We start from the raw sequence: 17,678 nt of genomic DNA on the forward strand, positions 1-17,678 counted from the left end.
TGCTGAAAGATCGGTTCTGATTTTTGCAGGAACGTCAGCTCGGACGGAGCAGAGGCTCGACAGAGGTTGAGGGACTGTCAGGGGCTGGTGGATGCACTGATTCACGCTCTGCAGTCGGCTATTGTCCACAAGGATACTGATAACAAGGTGCTAATCTCAACACACACACGAAACATTGTTTATACATTCTCTACATCCTCAGTCCTGTATAATTCGTTCACTCTTCAGTCAGTGGAGAACTGCGTCTGCATTCTGCGAAACCTGTCCTACCACGTCCACAAAGAGATTCCAGGAGCCGAGAGATTTCAGGAGCCACACTGCAGCCACCTGATGAGGTCCGTGGGACAACAGAAGAAGAAGAACGAACCCGACTGTTGTGTTGGGAAAAGGCCCAAAGGTTGGTTCACTGCAAGGACTATGACCATTTGAAAGATTTGGTCAATAACACTGATTTAGGAGATTGTTAGCTAGTTAGCTGGTCAAGAAGAAGTAAAATGTTGGTTAAAAGAATCCGCCAAAACAGCAAAACTGCATACTAATGCATGCTAAAGGAATTGTCCAAAATGAACTCCAAATTAAGTCCAGAAAAGGCTAAACTATTAAGCTAGCTTAGGTAACAATGACTCAATTTTAAAAGAATTTATTTTTTGACAGAAATTATAGCAATTGAGAAATTATCAGAAATTAAGTTTTTGTAAAATAAGCTAAATGATAAAACAGAGAGCAAAGAAAAAACCAAAAATTCACCAATGTGTTGGAAAATATTGTTAGTAACTTGTAGTAACCAATATGTACTTGTATTAGATACAGTTGTCATTTTAACTGTCCCACAAAAATGTGTTCCACGGAGGTGAAACAACATCTGCTCCTCTGAAGCGTTAGCTTGTAAAGTATCTGTTTCAATGTTAAACTTTTGTGTACCTGCCTCCAAACTTTAGTGTCACTGCTCTTCTTCTCTTCATTGAGGCCCTGAATGTTTAACCACTAAATGCAGAGGCAGCAGCTGAGTTTGGCTGTAAAAATGCAAAAATTAAAAAAAACCCAAACAAACCCAAAAATCCTCAAAAAAAAAAAACCAAACAAACCCAAAAATCCCTATGTTTATAGAGTAAACGGAGAAATGTTTTCACTTTAAGCTGATACACAGTAATTAATTGGCTGCAGCTGTTTGTGCCGGTTGAAATCTTGATGGAGAAACAATAAAGTCAGAGTTAATTGTGATTTACACTTTTATTGCTTCACACCAGAGATGGGCCTCCACGGCTAATTGCAGTAAATTGACAAACGCTGCACTGAGCCAAACGTTAGCCGGGACCTGCCAAGTCCACTGCAGCGTCTCACCTCACAGAACAACTCTGTATTTTGTCCTCGTCTGCTGTGATCTAATCTTTGTTCTGTCGCTTTTTGTTTTTCCTGCTCAAACCTCTCTCACCAGAGGAGTGGTTCAACCAAGGTCAGTCTGCTGTCACCTCCGTGGCATCCACACACTGATTTGAATTTCATTTGCTGTTTTTTTTCCCGTGTGTGTTTCCTGATGCATTGAAAACTGGTGTTTGTATCTGTGTGCATGTGTGCGTCTGTGATGTGCAGGTTGGAAAAATGGATTTATGGACAGAAAGTACGGTACTTTGGATTTACCAAAACGTACAGAACAAATGAAAGGTATATGATATGTTATGGTGTGATACGTTAAGGAAGTAGTACTGAGTACGATATGACGTGGAAGTACGATTATAGGATGAGGTTAGGGATGTCCGATATGAACTTTTTGCCGATGTCCAATATGCCGATATTGTCCAAACACTTAATTTCCGATATCAACGGATACTGATATATGTAGCTGTTTGTCATGGAGGTAAATGCCTCAAGATCCTACAAGAGATTTGGAGGAAAAACCAATACATAATTATGCTAATATCGGATCGATAATACAGGTCGGCTGATATTATCGGACATCCCTAGATCAAGTACATTCTTTATCGCTAGTTCGGCCGATATTATCGGACATCCCTAGATCAGGTACATTCTTTATCACTAGTATTAAATATAATCGTATAAAATAAACCAGTCTTTGATCGTACTGTATGTTATCATCCCTCTCAAGTTGGGACAACTTCGCAAAATGATCAAAAACAATTTCCTACTCAGCTTCATCTGTGACGGAAAAGACAAACACGTGTTGTGTTGTCTGATCCTTAAAACACGTGCTTTAAATTTCTTTGGTTTACAAAAGACGAATGTATTGGCAATGATTACAAATTTTAATCGCGATTATTCGCATGACTTCTTGCCATTAATCACGATCAATCGCACTGTTACGCAAAATCCAGTAATCAGCAGCGCCACAAGCTAACGCCGGTGTTAGCTCTCTGCAGTGCTAAGAGCTAATGCCAGTGTTTACAAGCAGCTGTTAGCTGTTAGCTTGTTTTAGATTTTATAAGATTGGTTGTGGAGTGATTTTAAGAGTAAAAACAGACAAGAAAAACTCAAGGTTCTTCCACAGCAAATACAAATATTATTATTGAAGATAATCATGAAGATGTGGGTAAATAGGTATTTTTTATATTTATAACAGATTGTATTAGGACAAAAAAAACAAAACACTGAAAGTCCTTAAATTGTCCTTGTCCTTTAAATAATTGCTCAAAATAACTTTACAACAGACTCTTTTTTTTTTTAAATCATTTTGAGAACGTTTTCCATTTTTTTTCTTTAATGGGCGTTTCTATTAAAATCCTGAAGTTTTTGTGGCGTGATGCTGGCTGAGCCTGAGGAACTCATTCGGATTCAGAGCTTCACCTCAGTACCTGCACCATTTGATGAGCGTTTTATTACTCAAACAAAATAGACCCAGAAGCACCGTAAAGACTGATGACTTTATTAACTGGAAGCATCTCGTGGAGGAACATTTACTTGGAAACGTACTGAAGGTTCAATATGACACACAGTTATTACTAAATGTTTTTTTTCTTTTTTTTTGTAATCCTTTATTTGTGATTTTATTGGTGGATCAGGGCTGAGTACGTAAATGAGTATCTGGTCATTGTTAGTGCAGAGAGCGTGCCTCCCACACTGCAGCCAGTGAGGGCAATTCAGAATGACAAGCCTGATAAAATCCTGTCTCGGGACATTTTTATGCCAATTGTCAGCCTTCCAGCGGCTTCCATCTCTGGCAGGCAACAAAAACACTGTTTTTATTTTCTTTTGTGAAGTGCCTTTAAAATGTCGTATATCAAAACGGACCTGTCTTTCCAGACCGTTCTGGAACCAAATAATCGCGTCATATTCGTACAAATTGGTCAAGTGTATCCGGTACAGCTGAGTCTGGGGCACCGCCTGAATGTCTGTCTTGACTTTTTGCCATTTAATTAAAGGCTTGGAGCTGCTGTACCAGCCGGAGGTGGTGAGGCTCTACCTCTCCCTTCTCACCTGCAGTCACAACCACAACACTCTGGAAGCGGCTGCGGGAGCGCTGCAGAACCTTGCTGCAGGACAGTGGGCTGTGAGTAATTAAAATAATGACACTTTATACTACCGAGTCCTGATTCCCCGGAATGAACGAACGTGAAAGTGTTGACATTAAAGAGATGCAGAGCTGCGACCAAGATCAACTGTATCTGAGTGAACGAGAAGACGAACCAGCTAAGAGCTGATGCTGCTCTATAGCCTGTAGGGGTCAGAAGTGGGTCAGACCAGTGAAATCAAAACAATTATCCATAAATAACAATAAGTCCATGTTTCACCCACCTTGTTTTCCTGCATAAAATTCAAGAACGTTATAAAATATTCATATTTAATGAAGTATAATTTGACAAAACATCACAAACATGAAGTGTTTTGGCCTTTTTTTTCACTTTCAAAATTCATCAAGCGGGCCAGAATGAAGCCCCTAGCGGGCAGGTTGTGGCCCGCAGGCCGTATATTTGATACCCCTGCTGTAGATGAATGAGATCAATATGTTAATCATCTCATCACCCACAGAGTAATAAAACTGACCGAAATAATACAATCCGTGACAAGAATTTTTAAAGTTTAAACAAAAGTCTTTTCTCGGAAATGTCTCCACAATAGACACAGAAAAATGTTAAAATTTGACTTCAATAATCTCACTACCATGAGATTGTCATCATTTTCTGACAACCATGTCCTATTTCTTTTATTACGAATACGAATTAATATGAAAATATGCTCAGAAAAATTCTGAATATGAGATTTTCATATTTTTATCCGTGTCCAATTCTAACACTGTGACACGAACCATTTTATAATAAAACAGTGAGGAAGATTTTTCTTTTTTTTTTAATCACTGCTCCACCTTGACCTCTACGCCTATTTCTTCAAAGATGTTTTAATAAACAAGTCTGAAAATGACAGGACGTAGGATTGATCATCGGGATTTAACTCCACTTCCTGCAGACCGACTCGGTCAACAGACGGTTTGATTCAAGAAAATCTCTTTTACTGCTCTGCACGTCATGGACTTCCATACAGCTGTCAAATATTGTGACGTACTTTGTCATGAACGTCACTTTATTTTAGCAGTTCTTGGAACACTAAGATTTCATGTCCTACTTTTGACCGCTGTTGACATTTTATTCACTGGTTTTGACAAAGGCTAGTTTACTGGTAATCCTTTTAATGGACAGCTCCAAAAAAAAGCCATATTTTGTCTTGTGCTTGTCCTTTTAGTGGTCGAGCTACATCCGCGCTACAGTGAGGAAAGAAAAAGGGCTCCCCCTTCTGGTGGAGCTCCTGCGCTCAGACGTGGACAAAGTGGTGCGAGCCGTGGCTATTGCTCTTCGTAACCTGGCCATGGACCGACGGAATAAAGACTTGATAGGTTCACATTTCTAGTTGACATCAGTGACGGAGGAGACTTGTTTCATCTCTGAAAATCTCACACTTCATTTGGTCCGCCGTCTGTTGTCGTAGGGGGTTACGCTCTGAGGGACCTGGTCAACAACCTGCCGTGTGGACAGCAGCACCCGGCAAAGAATCTAGAGGGCGATACTGTGGTGTCCATATTGAACACCATCCATGAGATCATCACAGACAACCCTGAGAACGCCAGAGCCGTCATACAGGGTCACGCCGTCCAGAAACTGGTGGCCATCAACAGGTCCAGGTGTGTAATGACTTTTTAGGATATATAAGTACTAGATGGTAGTTAGGGGTGTACCGATACAAGTACACGGGGTCCTTGACCAGGGGTGGTCACGTCTCCATCTCCCTTAAATTTATTTGAAAAAGTCTTATTCCGACATAAGGGGTTAAAACTAATTTCACATGGGAACTAGTTGGCGAGTGGATGAATTTATCGTTACGTAGTGCTGTACGCGAAAGTCGGCTTTGTTTAGATTTGCCGTTTGTACGCCATACTTTTGGATTGTGCTGCATTTGCTGCATTTTTGGAGAACTTTTTGCGTTTCATTATGTCTCCCAAGTATAGTGCTGTACGCGAAAGTCGGCTTTGTTTAGATTTGCCGTTTGTACGCCATACTTTTGGATTGTGCTGCATTTGCTGCATTTTTGGAGAACTTTTTGCGTTTCATTATGTCTCCCAAGTGTAAGTCAGACTCTTCAGATGTTTTCATTTTCTCGATCAGTGTTTTCAAACCTTTTTTGAGCTACGGCACATATTTTTCATTTGAAAAAAAAGAAAAAAAAAACACGACTAAACCACGAAAAGTACATGTAGTGAAATACAATCATCTTTTAGTTTATATTTACTCAGTGATAAATCTTGGCCTGTTTGGTTGAAGACGGCGGTGGTATACACGCAGGAATTGAGGAAAGACACACACAAAGATTTTTCATGTTTTCATTGCCGTCTGTTGCCATCTGGTGGAAAAGTATTTCATTGTTTCATTGTCTGTCACTATGCACTGACGAACAAAGAACGATTATTAGCATTAAATAAATAATAGTTTAAAGACCAATTAAGTGATATTGTGTAATTTTCCACTGCACACCTTATGATCACACTAGTGTGCATATAGGTGAGTGAGTTCAACATAAGTCAGCGACCCCCTGTATTTGTATCAAGTCCATTCCTTCATTAGAAAACATTGCATTACAAAAACCAAAGCTCTGAGGAGTATTAACTGACTGGTACTTAATACAGTACTCCTAAAGACTTCTCAGTACCACCAACTACTCACCGGTCAGTTAGAGTTAATGAATGCGAACATTTTCAGCCGTCAGTTCGGTGTCTCGTTGTCCTCTTGGCAGTTTATTTAAGTAGGTCAACGACGTCAGCAGTTGAACGGGGACAAAGACGGGAGCAGGACTGACCTCGAGATTTAATTGAAAACAATATGAGCAGTTTAATAAATCACCTGTAGAGGGCTTTGGCGCTGAATACGTTCATATTTAATTGAAAACAATATGAGCAGTTTTAATAAATCACCTGTAGAGGTGTCTTCTCAGTTTAACGACACAGTGGAGAGATGAGGCGTTTACACCTCAGTCATTTTCTGTTGAGGCTCAGGGAATTTAACCGACACCGTGTGTGTTGTTCGAGTGCATTTGTTTCCTGGAACGCTGCAGGAGACAGCGTTTCATCGTCACATTCAATCGCAATTTGCCAAAGAGATAAAAGCTCTGCTCACTTTCTGCTCAGCGGGCAACGGTGACACAAATGAAAATTCTCATCCTCGTATCAGTTGGTACAAAAATAAAAAAGAACGTAATGGTAGTGAGATCTGCTATGATGGTATGGATGAGGAATGACAAGATTAGCCACGAGCAGATGAGATGGAAGTGTTGGGATGATTTGGACGTGAGGAGGGACAATGGAACGGTTTGACATTGACATTAACGATGACAGAAGATCAAACCGACGTTCAGAAAGACATAGTAGACGTGGACAAAGAGTCGAGAGGCGGGGGAGCAGTGGAGTGGATGCAGGTGATCTAATGTGGTGACCTCTAAAACAAGCAGCCCAGGGACTGTTGTATTTGTAGCAATAATTCTGATATACTCTTGATAATATACCTGGTGGAACCTGGAGCCAAAAAAGCCACGGAGAGGAAAAAAAAGTACTGACTTTAATCCATCCTCAGTGTCAGAGTTGTAGGTCGCCTCCAATGACTCATGTTTATGTGTTGTCAGCCAATCAGCACGGGAGAGCAAGGCAGCTTCACATGTACTCCAGACCATATGGGCCTACAAAGACCTGAGGAACACCTTGATCAAAGCAGGTTGGACCAAGAGCCACTTCAAGGTAATTGTTAAAAAAATGTTTTCAAAAACTGAAGGTTAGCATAGTGACGTGCAGCCTTTAAGAAGCAACTTTTTTTTTCTGTGTCTGTCAAAGCCACCGACTACAGGAACAACTAAAAAGTCCAAGAGTGCAAAGCAAGGAGGCGATGACATCACCTTACCTCTAATGGACAAAAACCAAGGTCGGCAAAATCAATCCATGAATTCCCTCAACAGAATGTTATTATAGCGTCTATTAAATGAGAGAAGTGTCCTCCAGCTCAGGCAGCAGAAGGAGATTTTGGAACACGCTGGGGTTCACGACATGTCAGGGACGAAGAACAGGGCGTTCCTGGGCCGCAGATGACGTTCCTTTGAGAAACAGCCTGAAACCATGAAGTGTTGTTGAGGTTATCAGACTTGGCTTATTAAGCCGGAGCTGTCCCTCCCAGAGGCAGAGCAACTGCATGCTTCGCCAGTCACATTTCATTTGAGCACCATTCCATAAGAGCTGCCTCCAGAATGACCGCGGGTGTCGCAGGGAAAAACACTCTGGTTTGTGTGTGTCTGTAATGAGAGTTTGTGTTTTGGGTTGTTTTTGTTTTTTTTAATGGTGAAAACGTGTTGTAAAGAAACAAACCTGACATTTTACAAAGACACGTTGTCTTTTTTTCAGGCTGCTGCTTCGTCAGGTGTTTTTGTTTCCTATCCTGTACTGCTAATCTGATGTACTACATGTACTTTGCAGATGTGTACGCCAGCCTAGAGCCAAGTGATAGGGTCGGAGATGGAAAAGGGCCGGTGGTGGAAAGAGACGCTCTGCAGGTAAATGATGTACGCCCTGTGTTTTCTAAAGTTCTTTTTTTAATTTGTTTTTGTTTTGTTTATGTCCTGTTCTAAATGACAGGATATAATATATATATATATATACAATATATTAGAGAGAATTGTTGTCTGCAATCTACAGCCACAAAATGTCAGTGTAATTTGGTCTTTTTTCTATCACTCATTTTAAACTTTCTTCAATAGAAGTCGGTGACCATTCTGTAGATGAAAATCCTATTTAGAGGAAAATGAGAGGAGTGTAAAGAACTTGAAGCTAGCGTCTGTAGAACATCTGATTCTGCTGAAGGGACTGAACAAGTGACCAATCGATTTATTAAGTGTTAAGGATGGTTGGAATTTATTGATGACTAATCATGACTCATTGGGAAAATTCGGTTTAAGTCCACCCTATAATTATATGAATTGGGGCAGCGGTGGTTAAGTAGGTTCGAATCCACTGAGGTGCACCGAGCATGACCTCGTCCCCACACACTGCACCCTGGGGGCCTGAGGTGCCCACTGCACAATAACAAATAAAAGAGAGTGTCGTGAAAAACCACTTCTAGTTGTGTGTAGACCAGGCATGGGCAAACTAAGGCCCGGGGGCCAGATGCGGCCCGTTCAGTCTATTTAATTCGGCCCGCCAAACTTTTCCAAATTATATAATTAATTTATATCATTATTATACTTCTGCCTTTTCCCTGCAATACTGATGTTTCCCCAATAGATGGCATAGAAAATGATACAAGCATTTTAGCCTTTATACATAACTTTTATATATATTTTAATTGACAAGAACTCCTGACCTGACCCCCTGTTCAGTTTTAGGACAATTGTGGCCCACGAGTCAAGGTTTGCCCACGCCTGGTGTAGACTGAAGTGGAGGATAGTTTTCTTAGAACTTTTTGACTTGACTTTTGCAGCTGATTAGGGACTTTGGCAAATCCATTTTTCATATATGGTCTTCTCTCCTGACTGCCTGGTTGTTGTTGTTGTTGTTGTTTTTTCTTTAACACAACTTGATCTAACTGTGACTGCATATTTGTCGACCTGTAGGCTGTGAGTGAAAGAAAACACTTCATTAGAGCTGGCAGGCCTGCAGTGGGCCTCATGGATAACAAACCTCCACCACTGGACTCCTGGGTGTGAACATGACCACAGCGCCGCAGCAGACAGTTCCAACCTGGAAGAGACTCATTCTCACGGTGAACCACAGATTTATGACATTTAATCATTCTTGTGCAGACAGAGAAAAAAAAAAAGAAGAAAATTCAGTCAAAAACAGTTTCTCTTTGTTGTAGTGCCAACGTAGGGTGGAGATCATGGAGCGGGAGATTAGTTTGAGTTCCTTATTTTGGGATTTCAATTGTGAATGATGACATATGATTTCTGAAGAAAAAAAAAATCGAAATATGCAAATGGTGAAATGAGAGTCCAAAGAATATATGACGTGTACAGTATAAGTTTTACAGCTACTCGATTACGTGACCATTTATGATACTACTAGTATAAAGACCTTAACAGACATGTGGTTTGAGTTTGGTCTGTTTACCTAACCTGAGGAAATCACCATCCGTAGGCAGTTTTGAAGGTTTTCAGACTTAGATTAACGCTCCGGAGGAAACCCATATTAAATACTTTCATATATTTTTGTTGGTGTTTGAGGTCAACATGAAGTGACTCTGGTCAATTTTGTCGTCAAACGCACTCAAATGATTTGGATTTCATTTTGTACCTAACGACAATATTATCAGATTTGACTGTGCAACAGCTAATATTCTCTATTACCTGTATTTCATTGAACGGTGGAACAAGATTGTAAATGTGTAACTAAGGACTGTTAATAATCCAAACGAGGGCATTTATATTGTAATATTTATTATTGTAATACCCATGTTATTAATTTAAAGTTATTGATGTGTATTCCCTAATACCAGTAACTAATCCTATATTCAGTACAACTCTGCTTTGCAGTGGTCCTTTTGCATTGCAATGTAGAATGAAAAATAAAATGATCTGCATTATTTCTCATTTCCTGTTGAAACACTATTATGTTCCATAGACTGTTTGTCGTTTTTAAGTGACATCTCATGAGTCAAAATGTTGCTTTAAAAACAAAGAGGTCATGTCTAGCCTAGCCTAGCCTAGCCATAGCTAACATAGCATGTTAGAGGTCCCTTCTTCAGCAGAGATATTTACTGACCACCAGGAAAACAAATGTGCTCAACATAAAATAAACTGTACATGGAACTAGTTACAGAAAAATTGGCTAAACTAGCCTAGCCTTGCCCAGCCAAGCAGAGGTTAGCCTAGCTTACCAACTGCAACTGTTATGAGGTATAAAAAGGTTTTGTTATAGTTTATGTAGTTTTTTTCTGCAAAACTAAAAGTTGCAGAAAATTTTGAGTTTTTGGCCTAAAAATCTAAAAGTTACTTTTCTCCCAAACTTTGCTTATTATTTAAAATAAAAGACTGCTGTAAAGCACAGTGGTGGTAACTTGAAGCTTGGGGCTGTTTTCATCTTTTTAACTGGGACTGTTTGTCAGGACATAAATGGTAATAAACTGTCAAAAAATGCCAGTTTATTCTTTCCACCTAAAACATAAAAAAGGAATCAACAAAAAAAGCTGACAACAACAACAACCCAAAGCTTATTTATCAATAAGTAGAAGTATAACTTTAACGAAGTTGTCGAAGGTTGGGTCCAATCTAATATTTGTGGTCTAACGGAGCGACGGGCTGTGAGCAGGAGACTTCCTCACAGGATGACTGATTTGGAGAGTTTTTGTGAGAAAGTGTGAACAGAAAAATTGCAAAGTCAAGATGTTCTGTGTCCCTGGTGATAAAATCCAAGTGAACTTTTTCAAAGTGTTCCATCAAATGTGTACTGTATATAAATATTCAATCACAGTTCTAGGATCAAAAATATTGAGCTCTTACTTCCCTAGAGCCTAAATGGGTGAATGGAGAGTTCTCGAATCTGCAAAAAAATTAAGATTGAGATATTAAATTTATATATCTATATCTATATAGATATATGTATATATATATACATATATGTGTGTATATGTATATATGTGTGTATATGTATTTAAAACACATTTTTGAGAAATTAAAATTATGTATATACATATATGTGTATATATGTATATATATGCATATATGTGAATATACAGTATATATACACATACATACTGTATATACATATATACTGAATATATGTATATGTGTATGTATATTTATATTTAAAATACATATATAAATATATATGTATACAGACATATGTATATATATAAATATATATAAATATAAATATTTATATATTTACAGTACATCAATCCGTATATGGATCTTGCTACATATATAATCTCATAAAGGCATTGTGAAATTGTGTGTCAGTAACGAAGGTATTCTCGAAACTTGGATGTTAGATTACATGGGAATAGATCAGTGGTTCCCAAGGTGGGGGGTGTGTCCCACAGAGGGCCACAGAGCTGTGGCGGGGGGGCGGGGCTTCAGCTTCATTATGGCCAGTGGTGAAATGTTGTTTCATTGATTGTATTAAAGTTCAGTAGAGTTTTAAAGTGAAGGCTTTGGAAATTGATGAAAATTTGACAGATTAGTCTTAATATTTGAATTGATTTTCAAAGTCATTTTTCACTATGTCAGGTTTTTTCACTATCAAATACACGTGGTTGTTTGTTAACAACTAAAGGCACAGCAGAGTTTGAACCAACTTCAGCCGTGGTTTAAATATTCACTGTGTTTTTCTCAGTGAGTAGAAACCAACAAAGATCAGAATGGGAATGAAGATTGGTCCACATTAAGGTCATAGGGTCCTGGTGTGGGGAGAGAGAGAGGAGGGCTGTGTGGGACACATGTCAGCGCAGCACATTGGACAGCTCAGCCCTGTCCTTACAAGTGGAAGATCAACAAGGGCAAAGCTGTTTGTTCCTTTCCCCCCAACAGCAACCTGTTGTCCTCTTCAATGAAGGTCAGTCCTCTCGTCAAACGTTGAACCGTGCACGAGTGTCTTCTCCAACGATCCGAATCCATCACACCTTTTCTACTGATACTGGCTTTTTGGATCTAATCTTTTCCTCCGCTCAGCCATGACCGCTTCAGTCTTCTCCAGCCTCGGGTTTATGCTCTTTCTGAATTTTCTGCTTCTTCTGTGGACCACTCTGAGCTTGAGCAGTGCCACGGGCTCATCTGGGAAACGCCACAGATCGCCGGTTGGTAGAGAAGCTCAGGACTTTTTGAGCCAGTTCCTGTCCACACTAAACCTCACAGAGTTAAGGCCCCAACCCCGGCCGCTCGTGGCCCACGGGGAGCCTCCGGAGTACATGTTGGAGCTGTACAATCGATTTGCCAACGACCGCACTTCGGCCAACATCGTGCGAAGTTTCAAGAATGAAGGTATGTGCTTGGTTTCCGTCAATGAAAAATGAAAAATTCTGAAAATGTTGAAAGATTCTGTTGCTATATACCATTGTTTCCCAAAAACTGGGTCGTGAGATTTTTTTTGGGGTCTTCTCGCATCATGTTTCCCAGTAGTTTACGAATACTGTCTATTGACTTCGGTTGCGAAGGTTTGTGACTTTTAAAATATGGGCCCCCAGAAAAAAAGTTTGGGAAACACTGGTATATATACGACTCATATATTTGTGTGTGCATGTGTTATTCAACTCTGGACGTCAGTCGGACGGTTGAGCACCAGCTTTTATGATCTAATGTTGACAAAATGAATTGAGACACATTTATTGATGTTTACATTTCAGATTCCTCCCCTTACAGTTTAACAACACGAGGCGTGTGGATATTTCCTCTGCTGTTCAACATCACCGTTCCACGAAACGAACACATAACAATAGCCGAACTGCATCTTTTCACCCTGGTCCAGAAGGCCCAGAGACCTCGTCCTGGCCAGGACTGCGAGGTGACCATTTACAGTAAACATGAAGGAGTTGCTTGGACAAAAGAGGTGGGAACACAAGAGAGAAGGAGTGACACGGGAGGGCTGGTGGAGCTGACGGATTTGGAGGAACTGATGACAAAGCGTATTCATGCCAAAGATAACACCTGGGTGTCATTTGACCTGACACATGTGGTCGGTCAATGGCTGAAATCGGGGTGCGCGACTCGTCGACTGGAGGTTCACGTTGCAAGTCTGGGTGCGGCGAACAAAGGGTTAAAACGTGAGCACGGTGAAAGTTTGGTCGAGGTTGATGTTGACAGGAGTCTGGACGGAAAACACAACGCTATGATGATTGTGTTCTCGGATGACGAGAGGAAAGACCGCCAACGGGATAAGAAAGAGATCACCCAGATCATGGAACACGAGAACGATCTCCGTGAAAATGTGAGACACGACCAGCAGTCTTCCCGGGATCCTGTCGGCCGCAACGCAGCCAACGTCAACCAGGACGACCTGGACAAACAGTCCCTCGTCCAACTACCTTCACGAATCCGGCGCAATGCTAAGAACCAGCCCTGCAAGAGGACCCCGCTCTATGTGGATTTTAAAGAAATTGGCTGGGACACGTGGATTATCCAGCCCATGGGCTACGAAGCCTACGAGTGCAACGGTGTGTGCAACCCACCGATGACTTCCGAGGTGTCGCCCACCAAACACGCCATAGTGCAAACTCTGCTGAGTGTGAAGAGTCCAGGGAGGGCCTCGCGAGCCTGCTGTGTGCCCACCAAACTGGAGCCCATATCGCTGCTGTACCACGATAACGGCATCATCACGTTCATGCAGAAGTACGAGGGCATGGTGGTGGCAGAGTGCGGCTGCAGATAGTCGTGATAGCGCCACCCAGAGACTGCACATTGCACACGTCGTCTGTCATGCTTGTCCCCACAGGTTCTGAGATTTACTACAGTGCTGTGTAAAAAAAAAACCTAGGTGTAAAATAGTGCTTTTGTAAATGTGCAATTGTATAAAGGTTAATATGTGAATGTATGACATGAGGCTTTCAGGCTAATGTTGCGATTCTTCTTAAACCGTCTGATGTGGTTTGTGATGATTTCATTGTAATTCTTTATCTCATACACACACCTGAGTCAGCATCATCCTGACTTGTAATTGGGGATGTCTGATAACATCGGCCAATCGACGTTATTGGCCGATATTAGCATAATAGTGTAATATATATTATCGGCTGATATTAGCATAATAGTGTAATATATATTATCGGCTGATATTAGCATAATAGTGTATTGTTGGTAATAATCGTTTTTTCCTTCGATAATGAAAACCCGATAACGCAATGCCTGGGTTTTGCTCAGATAATGTGACCTAAAAATAGTCCTAAAAGTGAAAGAAAAGTGGGCCATTGCCCACTAGCTTAACCCAAACGCTTGCGTGTATTGGTTGATATCGGAATCGGAAATTAAGTGTTTGTACAATATCAGCATATCGAATATTTGCAACAAATGCAAAGGAATATCAGCTTACCTGTATTATCGGCCAATATTAGCATAATTATGTAATTTCGATAAGAATTGTTATTGGTTTTTCCTCCGATAATGAAAACCCGACAACGTCATACCTGGGTGAAACCCAGACCTAAAGATAGTTTTGAAGTGAAAGTGAAAGTGATTGTTTGTCATAGCAGCACACCACTGCCCACTAGCTTAACCCAAAAGGTTGATATCAACTGCCCACTAGCTTAACCCAAAAGGCTTAACCCAAAAGGTTGATATCGACTGCCCACTAGCTTAACCCAAAAGGCTGCGTATCAGTATCGGTTGATATCGGATATAACCTGTTCGGACCATATCGGCATATCGGATATTGGCGAAAAGTTAATATCGAACATCCCTACTAGTAATTAACAGAGTAGTGTGTCGTATCAGCAGGAGTGGTATTCATATTTTAGCTTCAGTAATAAAGTTCTACAAACCTCCCCTTATCCAGAAACGTTGGTTCACTTTTACTCAATAAACTCAATAAATACTGCAGTTTCTAACTGGATTATTCTCTTTGACTTTAATTTATTGGAAAAAAGGACAAAGTAAAGACTTGAAGTGTTGAAGACATTACAACAGTATGAATCATTGAAGGTGACAGACCTTCAGTCTCTCACCTGTGAATGTCAGCGACACATTCACTCCACCTTGTCTTCAGAGATTAAGGCCTAGATGGAATACATTCACTCCACCTTGTCTTCAGAGATGGAACTTTTTACTAGAACCAATTTTGGTTCCTTACCCTGAAACTATTTGTACTCTTGATGGAGGAGAACTGATAATACGACTTTTTTTAGCTTTGATTTAAGCATCTATTCTGGGTTTAAGGTGTACAACGAGTGTCAGTTTTACATCTGTAGAGAGTTGATTATTCGTCGATTCATCTTCTACCACGTCAGTCCTCCTCACGGTCACGAGGCCTGGAGTCAATCCCAGAAGTCCATTGCAGGACACTATTTAAAGACAACAACCCTTCACACTCACACTCGGCAGGCGTGCTAACCGCTACACTGTGGAACCACCATGTTTAGTCTTCCAACACTGTAACAGCAACACTAAGAATCCAACCGTAATAATTCACTTCAAATGACACGGGATGTTAGCGTTTCAGGGAAAATCTTTTATTAAATAGATGGAGCGTTTGCGTGAACAAAGATAATTGATATGTAAAAGTCATCCGTTTAGCTTTTTTTACGCCATCTATTGGTGAAATGCAGGCATTGCAGGGAAAAGGCAAAACTATAATGATAATATAAATTAATAATACAATTTGGACAAGTTTGACAGGCCGGATTAAAAGGCCAAAGGGGCCGCATCTGGCCCTCGGGCCGTAGTTTGCTCATGCCTGGTTTATATCGTCCAGTGTTGACTGTTAGTTGTTCAGTTTCTAAATGCATGTTGAAGCTGTTGGGTCCTTTTTCTGCTTGTTTTTCTTCATCTTCATTTCCTCCTCCTTCTCCTCCTTCTTCCCCTCCTTTTTCTTCCTTGTTAAAGCTCCTCATGTATTGTCCACTAGCATAAGTATGACTTCCAACCCTGACATTTACCTTTCCTTACCTTTGGTTTGTAAAAAAAAAAAAAAAAAAATCTGGAAAAACAACTTCTTACTCACAGGAACAACCAGCGATCACTAACTCTCAGCCTTGATCCCCATCACTTTAGCATCACATGCCTGACAGGCCTCTCCCTCTCTCTCTCTCTCTCTCTCTCTCTCTCCCTCTCCCTCCCCACCCCCACCCATCTCCTCCATGCCACAGTGATAAGGAGGTGTCAGAGCCTGGAGTTTCGTAGAGCGTCACTCAGGATGGGACGCCACTCCAAGTGGCAGCATTTATGAGACTTGGTGTCAGATTCCTGGTCTCCAACACCAACACAGTCTATTGACAACAACCATGGCGTTGCTGGGCGCCCTCTGAACTCCTCTCACTTCCTTTTTTCGACACAGGCATGCTGACACCCTTATCGAGGCCACCGTAACTGTGCAAATGGAAAAATTCATGTCACATCATCACCTACCTTCTGCTGTTAACAGTCGGAAGCAGATAACAACAATGAGACGGCACTGAATACCAATCCAACCTGATGGAACCCATGTGGTTTACACAGGCCACGAGGACAGAGGAACTGGAAAAAAAAACTGGATGAAAATACTGTTATCTCTGACCTTACTGACTTAATACTGAGTATCAAATATTAACTGTAATTTATTTGGTGAATATGTGAAGAGACCAGGGCTGTCCAAACGGATCCATTATAATGGACTATGAGACTGTTTAATTGTCTGTTTTTTAACCATAGAAATAAATAACAGGTAAATAAAAAAGTACAGTTAGGCCAAAGAAAAACAATGATTGCTAGAGTTGGCAAGAAAATAGAAAAAACATGAGGAAATGATAAGAAAAATTTGAACAGACTGGTTCAACAAAGTAAGCAAAAAACAAACAAACAAACAAAAAAACAAAACAGCAAATGCTACAGCTTTTCAATAACATGTTAAATTAGAACAAGTAAACGAAACAGACTAACTTAGAGACAACGAAAGTTTACACAAAAGTAACAAAACATTAACCTCGTAAACAGTAAGTCAAAGTGAACCACAAACACAACGTGAATATGAGCATAAGTGGCAAAAATATTGGTAAATTACCTAAAGTTTGGAAGTACCGCAAATAAAGACAGCTAAAAAAAAGCCAAACATTTTAGCCAAAAATCAGCAAACATTAGCTTGTGTTGTTATCTTATATAAATACATATTTTTTAATGTGATGAACACATTGAGCTTTACTCCTGTGTCACTTCTGTGTAAACATCGTCTTCAACCAATAAAATTCAGTCACAGGAATTCATAAGAATATCCACAAGGGGAAGATATTTTATTGTGATAAAGCCGTCCACCGCGTGGAGGCCAGAAAATATTTTTGTCGTCGTATTTCTATGGTAACAGAGAGGCAGGAAAAACAAGGCTTTCAATGTGACTGTTACAGCCCAGGTGAAAAGGAGCTGATTGGAAACGTGATATAACGAATGTGTTTGGAAACCCCGAGAGGATTGGACTATTTTGGACAAATGTTTGTTTTTCATTAGACGACTATGATTATTATCATTATTATTAATATTTGGCAATTGTGGATATAATGAAAAAAATGGAGAAGCATCTGCTTTGAAACTTACTAATA

At 40.3% G+C, this 17,678-nt stretch overlaps 2 protein-coding genes across 7 annotated transcripts in view; both read left to right on the top strand.

Moving 5' to 3' along the window:
* The window catches only part of LOC103390156 (armadillo repeat protein deleted in velo-cardio-facial syndrome homolog), a 35,763-nt gene extending 25,307 nt beyond the window's left edge, over positions 1-10,456 (top strand). For 3 of the 6 annotated variants that reach the window (XM_008325899.3, XM_008325900.3, XM_008325896.3), the window contains 11 exons: positions 30-147; positions 229-397; positions 1,436-1,453; positions 1,591-1,662; positions 3,375-3,502; positions 4,690-4,840; positions 4,933-5,125; positions 7,114-7,225; positions 7,319-7,406; positions 7,952-8,037; positions 9,085-10,455. In XM_008325899.3, the coding sequence (XP_008324121.1) occupies positions 30-147; positions 229-397; positions 1,436-1,453; positions 1,591-1,662; positions 3,375-3,502; positions 4,690-4,840; positions 4,933-5,125; positions 7,114-7,225; positions 7,319-7,406; positions 7,952-8,037; positions 9,085-9,177 (1,228 nt within the window). In that variant the 3' untranslated portion in view covers positions 9,178-10,455. Of the gene's footprint in view, positions 1-29; positions 398-1,435; positions 1,454-1,590; positions 1,663-3,374; positions 3,503-4,689; positions 4,841-4,932; positions 5,126-7,113; positions 7,226-7,318; positions 7,407-7,951; positions 8,038-9,084 lie in introns of all 6 variants that reach the window. The other 3 variants (XM_008325897.3, XM_025062611.1, XM_008325898.3) reach the window with 3 other exon arrangements.
* Positions 10,457-11,875: 1,419 nt separating this feature from the next.
* Positions 11,876-14,737, top strand: LOC103390181 (bone morphogenetic protein 10-like). Its single transcript, XM_008325923.2, has 3 exons — positions 11,876-12,447; positions 12,810-14,679; positions 14,715-14,737. Exons 1-2 carry the CDS (start codon positions 12,141-12,143, stop codon positions 13,829-13,831), a joined length of 1,329 nt encoding a protein of 442 aa, XP_008324145.1. The 5' UTR covers positions 11,876-12,140; the 3' UTR covers positions 13,832-14,679; positions 14,715-14,737.
* The last annotated feature ends 2,941 nt before the right edge of the window (positions 14,738-17,678 follow it).

This window comes from Cynoglossus semilaevis, chromosome 14, assembly GCF_000523025.1.
Source record: "Cynoglossus semilaevis isolate Cse_v1.0 chromosome 14, Cse_v1.0, whole genome shotgun sequence".
NCBI classification, from domain to species: domain Eukaryota; kingdom Metazoa; phylum Chordata; class Actinopteri; order Pleuronectiformes; family Cynoglossidae; genus Cynoglossus; species Cynoglossus semilaevis.